This window comes from Manis pentadactyla, chromosome 3 (genome assembly GCF_030020395.1).
Source record: "Manis pentadactyla isolate mManPen7 chromosome 3, mManPen7.hap1, whole genome shotgun sequence".
In the NCBI taxonomy this organism is placed as follows: Eukaryota; Metazoa; Chordata; class Mammalia; order Pholidota; family Manidae; genus Manis; species Manis pentadactyla.
The window spans coordinates 115,495,839-115,505,415 of NC_080021.1; the positions used below are offsets into that span (position 1 = coordinate 115,495,839).

The window sequence follows — 9,577 nt, forward strand, 5'->3', positions numbered from 1 at the left end:
TCAGCTCTGCATCATAAACCTGATTTGTCTCCCTCTCAGCACCTGGTGCAGTGCTGGGGTATAGCTTGCACTGTACACCAGGAACTTCTCTGTAAAGGGCTTGATAGTGAATATACAGTTTCTAAAGAAACCACTCAGCTTTGGGAAAAACAGTCATACACAATATATTATCAAATGGGCATAGCTATGTCCCAAGAAGACTTAATTCCAGAAGCAGGCCTAGGGTGCTGCCCCTTGCAATTCACTGGTATGTAAGTCTCCATCCTCCAGGTGATACGTAATTACCTTATTGCTTACTTACTTGAAAGCCCCCATAGCGATTTTCCCTCTGGCCTTTCTGAGTACTCAGCCCTAGTTTTGGACTCACCTTTCAATAGGGGAACCTAGCTCCAAGAGGAGAAACTAACTTTAGATAAAAAGTGTAGAAATGTTAGAAACTTTAGAGATTTCTAGGCTGGTGCAGAAAATGATACTGGTTGAAAATATGTAGGGATTTCAGCTTCAGTATCATGAGTAGTTGTCAGAAATTTTGCTCTATCCCCATCCCAGCAAGGCAGGTGACTTCAAGAGAAGAAGTGCTTTTGGAAAACCAGTAGCCAGCAAGCATGGAATTCTTGATCCTACTCCCATTTTAAATAATTCAGTAGGGGGTCTCTTTATGGCCTCTCTACTCCCACCAGCAGCTCTTTCCTCCTCTTGTGACCCATCGTCATCCATCCTGTCCTGCTCACCAGCAGGCACCACACTTTTAGGAGGCCCCATGGAGCAGTGATGACAGAGCCCAGGAAAACACTGCATTTGCAGTGTGACAGAGCTTTCTTGAAGAAACACTCTCATATTTGGAAAGTATCAAGAAAAGAAAATGGAAGAAAGATAAGGTGCTAAATTGTCTCCCTTCAGTAAAACCCCAAATATTAAATCTTAAAGTTTTTTGCCCAAACCTATATCTATTTCATCACTGGCTGAAATCAGAGTGTCTTTTCCTTCATAGAGAGGGAATGATTAACTCTTCATATTCTGTGTTTTTCTATTCATAGTGTTAAAATGAAATGAACCCTAGAAATGTATCGCCCTTGCTGGTTTCCATCTGGACATCAAGAAAAAAGGGTTCATTCCTTTGCTTGCTGATCCCAAGAACATAGCATTTCCATCCAGTGCCCACCCTTGTTCCCTCCCTGTACTGGATACTGTCTGCACTTTGTTTTTCCCTGATGCTGGTTCTGAATGGGTAAAAGTGACAGGAAGCATCCAGGCAGGGCCATCCATGACCCTAGCTGGAGGACTGTGAACTTCTCATGGGCAACCGATTTAGTCTCAAGACTCAGGACGAAGCGAGGTCATTTGACCCAGTCTCCCGATCTTTGACAGGTTCTGCCTCCAACAGGCCTGGGGATGAAGGCTGCCAGCATCTTGGCCCTGATCGGCTGCCTGGTCACTGCTACGGAGTTCAAAATCTACACTCGCTGTAAACTGGCAAAGATATTTTCGAGGGCTGGCCTGGACAATTACCACGGCTTTAGCCTTGGAAACTGTGAGATTTCTCCTTTCCTGTTCTCTTTCTGCCCTTGAGCTCTCCCCTGAGATGTTACAGGCCCCATCCACACTGGCTTCCATTTGTTCCCTGCTTTTCCACACCGTGCCCCACCAGGGAGCGCTGCTAGCTATTCACATATCCTCTTCAGCTGCTGCTCCCTGGGGCTCCTCCCCTCAGCCCTGCCCCTCACGTCCTCACCCCTGGAGTCCTGTATGAATGACACAGCAAGGGAAGAAAAAACAATGCCACTCTTGCTGGCATTGTAGGAAGCAGATCTGACTGTCCATCTAGTCCAGGTCCAGCCCCTGACTAGGTGTGCAGCCTCAGGTGTGTACTCCCTGCTCACCATGTGCCCCAAGGGGGCACCACCTGCCTTGACCCTCCCCTAGGGTTTTCCAGAACGGAGCACTGTTGGAACATGTATAAGGGAACTCTCCGCTAAGAGCAGGATAAGAGAAGACAATGTACCAGAGTGGCTGACATTTCCCCCCTTTAGGGATCTGCATGGCATACTATGAGAGCCGCTACAATACCATGGCTCAGACTGTCCTGGATGATGGCAGCACAGACTATGGCATTTTCCAGATAAACAGTTTCACGTGGTGCAGACACGCAAAGCTACAAGAGAAGAACCACTGTCATGTTGCCTGCTCAGGTACAGCTTTGTTTTCCCAAAAATATCATCCTCAGGGACAAAGGCAGGAAAGCCAATAATAGAATATCCACCCATTTTCTGCTTTAATGAGAATTTGGAGTTTAGATGTGTAAGTAGGTCTATACCAGACCAAAAATCATTCAAGAGGTCCCCAGGTGACCTTCAGGAGCCTGTGACCTACTTGTCTGACAATGACTTAATTCTGGGACAGCTTTTATAAACCCCACCATGAAAAAGGGAAGAACAAATGACCTCCCTACCCTTTCACACCTAGAGGGCATTTAAAATGTTCAATAAGAAGGAGAAAGCTGTTTGCCAACTGCTTTCTGTAAGCAATTTTCCCAAAAGATGCAGTTTATGCTCCTCTGTACAGAATAAGACAAAAAATCCATTTTACATAGCATTTTTTTTCTTGATGATTTGGGTTTTAATTTTGTTCACATAGCATTTTTTTACACAGTAGAATTAAGCTAGAATTCACCTCCAAGTCTTCTACTATAATCATTTAATATATATGTGCACAGAAGGGGTTTAGCAGAATCCATCAGACATGAATTCTGGTATTAGGGAAGAGAATGTGTGAGCACACACACACAGGGGAGGCTTCAGGGGAAAGATATTAATAAAGTCATGGAAATAGTGTAAACACGACAATATTTGACCTAAGACTTGGAAGGTAGATAAGATTTGGCTATTCAGAGAGAGAGGAGTCACTCCAGGTTAGGGGAACAATGAAAGCAAAGAGGTGCCTTGTGGGAAGGTGTGGGGCAAGGACAGAGTCATGAAGACACTTGTCTTTTCTGGAACAAAGGGGTCACGAAGACAAATAACAGGTCATGTGACTGGAAGGCTGATTACTGCCTGACCAGAAAGGGCTTTGGGATCCAGCCTAAGAAACATGTACTGATTTCTGCTTGCAATAGGAAATCAGTAAGAGGTCAGTTGATTAAGCATCGCTTTAGAAAGATTAATCAGCGAGCAGTGTGTGAAATAGATTGAAGAGTTCAAAATTGAAGTCTTTTGAACTTCATTTAATGATACAGATCTATGATCATCAAACAGTATATGATCTATTATGGTAAATGTATACTTTAAAAATGTGCATTGTACAGTGAGTGAATGGTGGATGTTTTATGCATGACTGTTATATCATTACTTATTTTTTTATTCTATCAAATAGTGAGAAAGATGTATTGAAATCTCCAGGGATAATTATAGTTTTATCTATTTCTCCTTTCAATTTTGTCAGTTTTTGAGGCTCTGTTATTAGATGCATGCACACTGAGGAGGACTGTTATGTCTTCCTGGTGAACTGACCCTTTTTGTCATGACTATCAGTGTCCCTCCTTAATCCTGGTAATATTTCTCATCCCCAAATCTACTTTGATAGTGGTATAGGAATATAGCCACTCAGCTTTCTTTGAATGGTGTTTCTTCCCGTTCTTTTACTTTTAGCCTATTTGTGATTTTTTTTTTTTGCAGTGAACTTCTTAGTGTTTTTATATTGCTTTTATAGGCAGTCTAACTATCTCTGCTTTTCAGTAGGAATGTTTTGACCAAGGGTCAGCAAACTTTTTCTTAAAGGGCCATGTAGTGACTATTTAAGGCTTTGTGGGCCTTCTACACACAACTCTCTTTTGTAACTTTTGTACTCTTTTGTAGCACAAAGGCAGTTATAGACAGTATGTAAACAAATGGGTATGGTTGTGTTCCACTGAAAGTTTCTTTATGAAACAGAGGGTAGACCTGTGGATCATAGTTTGCCAAACCTTGGTTTAGACCATTTATGTTTAATATAATTACTGATACAGTTACTTTAAAATCCATCATCCTGTGCCATGAATTCCAGCTGCCTTGGCTTCTGATCTATGTCTCCTACACTTAGATTGCCATCTCCCACCTGGGTTCTGCCTTCCTTGTCTGGGAAATGTCTCTGGGCATAAAGTCATGGCAATCACAAGGCTCATCTCATTTGGTTTCTCTCTCTCAAGGATCCTGCATTGCCTTTTCTTATGACTGAAAATAATGTTCTCATACAATTTATCTAGTTCTTTTGTTTTTTTACAGTGGGAAAGAAAATCTGTTACTCCATCATGGCCATGCTTGACTTTATATGCAGTTGACTAATCTTGTTCAATTTAGCTCCTATTAAGGACATCTGGGCAAATATATATCTGCAAGACAATCTTGAATTATAGGAAATTCAAATGTTGGACAATTCATGGTTAGAGGTGGAGAAACACTCATATCTGTTTTCATCATAAACAGTATGGGATCTTTAGATTTGCCTTAAAATAGAAAACAGGATGTTGGTTTTATATCCCAATCACCCTGAGTGACTGAACCCCCACATCCTCAGGCCAGAGAAGCTTTAATCAGGGACAGTGCCATTCTGCCTATGTGCTGTAGAAGGAGGAACATTTGTCATGGGAACTTGGAAACAAATTAGAACTAGGGTATGATTACAAGGCACATGGCATTTCACACGTGTACAGTACCCACACAACTTATGCCTGTCTGTACAGCTAGGCCATCTTCTCATGCCCATATCATATTGTATTCCTAAAATTTCTACCCACCTTGCCCAAACTGTTTGAACAGCATATTTGTTATAGGTACATATATGTAAATATAAGCATATATAGGAATATAACCACACATGTAATAACATAGTAGCACTCTTTTCCTCCAGAAGCATGGATGTCTTTAAAATAAGAGATGATGATGAAAAAGCAGGTGATTATTGACTTATGTCTAGTCTAGTCTATTCTACTTATATTAATCTCCATTTCTCATCAGCCTGCTATCTGAGTTGGTCTTTCTCACTTCAGAGAGTAGAAAGAAATGTAAAAGGAGGGCACAGCTGTGATATTTTAGTTCAGAGGCAGGAAGATCCTGGGGAGAGACAGAAACTCCTTGAAGCAGAACTAACTTACCTGAAAATAACTAGTTCCTTTTCTGTAGACTGCTGCTGCTTTCTGTTGGATGTGGCAGAATAAAGCATCAACTGAATAAGGCTTTGCTGTTCAACATAACCCTTTCTTTATTCATGTTTGACTGGACAGAACTGTCTATTTAAAGTAAATTGAGCAGAAGCAATTCTTGGCATGGATCCTTATAAATACTTGCTCCCTTATCCCATTTCTGCCCCTCTGCTGCCCCTCTGTGGCGATCTCACTGTGTTTTCACATCTCAGCCCTGCATCAGGTTCATTTGCCAGCCCCCACCTCCCTTAATGTATTTTCCAAAGCAAATTCAAAGTCATGTCCAACTAGCACTTTTGAAACATCTCAGTAGTGCAACAATATGCTATAACGAAGCGAGAGAAGAAAAGCACTTCACTCCATCTCCACAACTTGGGCCTAGGGCACCTATTCCTCCTGGTGGTTGCACAGCATCTCCAGCCAAGCAAACTTCCCTATCCGAGATATGAACCTTCCTATTTACATGCATGCCTGGGGTGTGCTCCAGTCCTGAAACAATAGAAAATCTTTTCATATTCCACTATGTATAAGCAAGCTGTGTCCTTCCCACCCCTGGACACCTCACTAAAACCACTTCTCCTAAGAAACAGGATCTAGGAGCTTTCAAACACAAACCACAGTCACTCAACACTTATCAAGAATTTATGCACACAAAATAAAGTGTTTCTAAGAAATTTTAACATGTATCAGATACCAAACACTTAAGTTTTGATAATCTCCTAATAAATAAATAATTACTTGAAAAATTAATAAAGTACTTATGCTTTTATTAACAAGTTCATCAGCATATAGTGTTCCATAAGCAAGAATCTTAGCTTAAGTGGCTGTGTTTGGAAGGAAGTAGATGAGGATAACGGAATTTGATATTATAATGATCCATCAAAATGCAGTATTTTAGGCTAATGTTATTCTTTTTGCTGATTTCTTATGATAATAAAAATAATGCATTTCTATTATAAAATATTTAGAAAACATGCAGTGAAGGTTTAAAAGCATTGGTGAACCCACAGTTAAGAGCTAGACCTTCCTAAGATACTGGTGAATTTACTACTATCTTTTTCTCTCTCTCTCTTTCTCTAAACCAGTGCTGTTCAATAGAACTTTCTGTGATGACAGAAGTGTTCTTTATCTGGGTTACCCAATATAGAACCACTAGCCACAATAAAGGTGTTATAAAGCATCTGAAATGTAGTGAGAACAAGGAATTGAAGCTACAATTATATTAATTAATTTAGATTTAAATAGTCACATGTAGCTAATGGCTACCGTGTTGGACAGTTGTAGCTCTAGATGGATATTTTCACAATATTGGGAGCTTTATACAAGGACATGTTCCAATATTACTGAATCATGTGAAAACATGATTTAAATGGCTTGTTCTTTCATTATATTGAGATTGTATTATTATTATTAATGTGAATATCCCTAATTATGATGCAATTTGATTTTTCCCACTAGGAAATAAATTTCCTCTTATAAATAAGGCTACAGTAAACCCCTTGGTATACAAATCTTTGCCTAGATTCATGATTAGTTCCTTAGGATGGATCCATAAAGGATAAGAACCACTTCAAGGCTCTTGACAAATGCTGCTAATGGCTATCCTGAAAGTTGAACCCATTACGTTCCCTACAGCAAGTACTCCAGCGTGAATATCTCACTGCATCCTTCTCAACACTGAGTATTACCCGATTCTTTAAAAGTCTGTGCTTGAAAAAGTCTAAAAACTTTGCTGAATTGATAAATTAAAATTATTTCAAATAGTTTGAGTTTTAATGTCTTTGACTGGTTATTGTGGTGGGCTTGGAGATGGACCAACCTAATTCCCCTTGGAAGGAAGATGCTCGTCCCCAGCTGACTTTGTGTGATTTATACACAGCTTACCTGGCACCTTCTTCAGGGTCTGCCTTAGCTGCCGAGGACCATGTAATGGAAGGTGTGCCTTCAGGGCAGCCTGCACCCCATGGCTGGCGAGGCAGAGGTTTGAAGACCTGGCCATCTGGGTATAACATGGGCAACTCTGGTGGGTAACATGTACCCCCAAGCTCCTGGTCAGGTTGGCTGAGGTTTTGATGAGCCCACATCACAGATAGACAGCTCCATCTGCCCAGTTCTGCTTTTGCCCCATTTATTCCACAGGTGTGGAACCCTAATAAATACTTGGCACCCCAAACCCATCTCACCATCTGCTTCTGAAGAACCTGGTATGCAACAGGAGTGATTTTGTACTTTTACATTTATTTACATTTTTCTATCATGTTTGTGTTGAGAAACATTTTGAGACCAGCAGATCCTTGAACAGTATGGGTTGGAACTGTGTAGGTCCACTAATATGCAGACTTTTCCAGTAAATGTATTAGAAAACTTTTTGGAGATTTAAGGCAATTTGAAAAAGCACTTTTTTTTTCTCTAGTAAGAATATGTTTCTCTTCTAAGAATATGGTATATAATATACAGAACATACAAAATATGTGTTAATCAACTGTTCACATTGCTGGTAAGGCTTCTGGTCAACAATAGGCTAATTTAAATAGTTAAGTTTTGGGGGAGTCTAAAGTTATACACAGTTTCTGAATGCCTGGGTATTGGTGCCCCACAACCCTATGTCGTTCAAGGATCAGCTGTAGTTTATTTTCAGTCGAAAGATTTGTGACATCTGAAAGCCACTGAAAAAGTAATAATGAGCTTGACGTAAAATTTTAAATATTTTGCATATGAAAAACACCTTGGATAAAATTCTTTTTAAATGCACACAGTAAATGAAAAGTTACAATGACAGACCTTTAATATTTTCCTATAAAGATATCTTCTATGTCAAATTAACCAGAGTAGAGAAAAAACAATGCATTGTCCTATCTTAGTTGTGCATTTCTTTAGGACATGAGAAACATTCTCCTACTGTGTCTTCTCCACACAGATGTCCAAAAGCCCCTCAAGACTGGTCTCTTCCTCCGAAACTTCAAGGAGTCCAAGATGGCAGATCTAGAAACAAACAAACAAATTCTTTTTTATTTGTAAGGAAGCTCAACAAAAATTAGAGTACGGCCTACAGTTCTTCCAACCCTCCTGTTCCAAAAATAGTGAGATAAGTGCAGAAAACCTGATTTGCCCACCCTTCAGCTAACAGGCTCAGCTAATTCTGAGACTTCTCTCTCTTACAGCCTTGCTCACTGACGACCTCACAGATGCAATTATCTGTGCCAAGAAAATCGTTAAGGAGACCGAGGGGATGGACTATTGGTAAGAGTCTTTCTTGGGAGACAGGCTGACATGGGCAAAACCGAGTCTGTGCATTCCTCTCAGCTGCGGCGGACATTGAGCAGCTCTGCTCTGCAGGGCGACCACCCGTTCTAGCGTAAGCCTGACCGCAGCCCCCTTTCCCCCCAGGGGGGGTGTGGGTGAGTGGGGAACACAGTAGAAGGGATGCATACGGGGCAGAAGAGATGGCATCAAATCATGATCATTTGCAACTACTTTTCATAGTAAGGTGTTCCAGATAGAAAGAAAGGAGCTTTCTAAAGTGAACTGCAAATGAGGTCAACACGCTAGAGAGAAAGAGCTCGGGCTCGCCCTCCATTTGGATGAGATTTGGGAGGGCTGCGGAGACATTTTGTGCCGAGACAATCCGCGGTGAGAGAAGGATGGCCATGTCGGTCACGCCTAAGGGAGCAGAACCCTTGTGCAGAACTGTGCACCGGGCACCATTTTGGGTCACTGTCGTTTTGGCCGCTGGGTTTCCCGTGAACGATGCCAGTCAGGGTACCCACTTGGGGAACCCCAAGTTTCAGAGGTGCGGCTGTTTAACTAAACGACCCATTCTTACAAAGCCGTTGGCTTGTTGCTGAGGCTCCTATAAGGATCAGGAGAAAACCAGGGAGAGAGAAGTAATGAGGCAAAAGGATGGAGCCCTCGGATCTCAGAAACGAGAGAAACTCTCCTCAGCACCTCTGGTGGTTTGGGTTAATTATCCGTGGTCTGTGAGCCTCAGAATATTGGGAACATCATGCTTCTTTCTGTTGCTGTTTCCCTCTCCCCCTTAGGCAAGGCTGGAAGAAACGCTGTGAGGGCAGAGACCTGTCTGAGTGGAAAAAAGGGTGTGACATTTCATAAGCTGAAAATGGCCCAAGGACGCTTTGCAACAACAACTCCCTGAATTTGTGTATTGGATGTCAGTGTTTGTGTCATCTTGTCCCCCTTCCTCCCAGCATTCCTTCTCAAAGTTGGAGAAAATTGCTTAAAAATGTAGGCTAGATTTTTAAGGAAATAAAGATTTCCATTTAGGTGTCTTCACTTCACCCTGACTTGGTTTCAGTGAAGTCATAAAAGCATAATTTTAAGACTTGAAAAGTCACCTACAAAATGTTCTAGTCCTGGAAAGAACAAACTCTCCTTTATTGTAAGGAG

General features: G+C 41.3%; 1 protein-coding gene across 1 annotated transcript; it reads left to right on the forward strand.

Annotated features, from left to right (window-relative positions):
• The first annotated feature begins 1,372 nt into the window (after positions 1-1,372).
• LOC118925851 (lysozyme-like protein 1) lies at positions 1,373-9,372 on the forward strand. The gene is made up of 4 exons (XM_036912157.2): positions 1,373-1,531; positions 2,031-2,189; positions 8,335-8,413; positions 9,214-9,372. The coding sequence occupies exons 1-4, from the start codon at positions 1,393-1,395 to the stop codon at positions 9,281-9,283; spliced, it is 447 nt and encodes a 148-aa protein (XP_036768052.1). The 5' UTR covers positions 1,373-1,392; the 3' UTR covers positions 9,284-9,372.
• Positions 9,373-9,577: the final 205 nt, after the last annotated feature.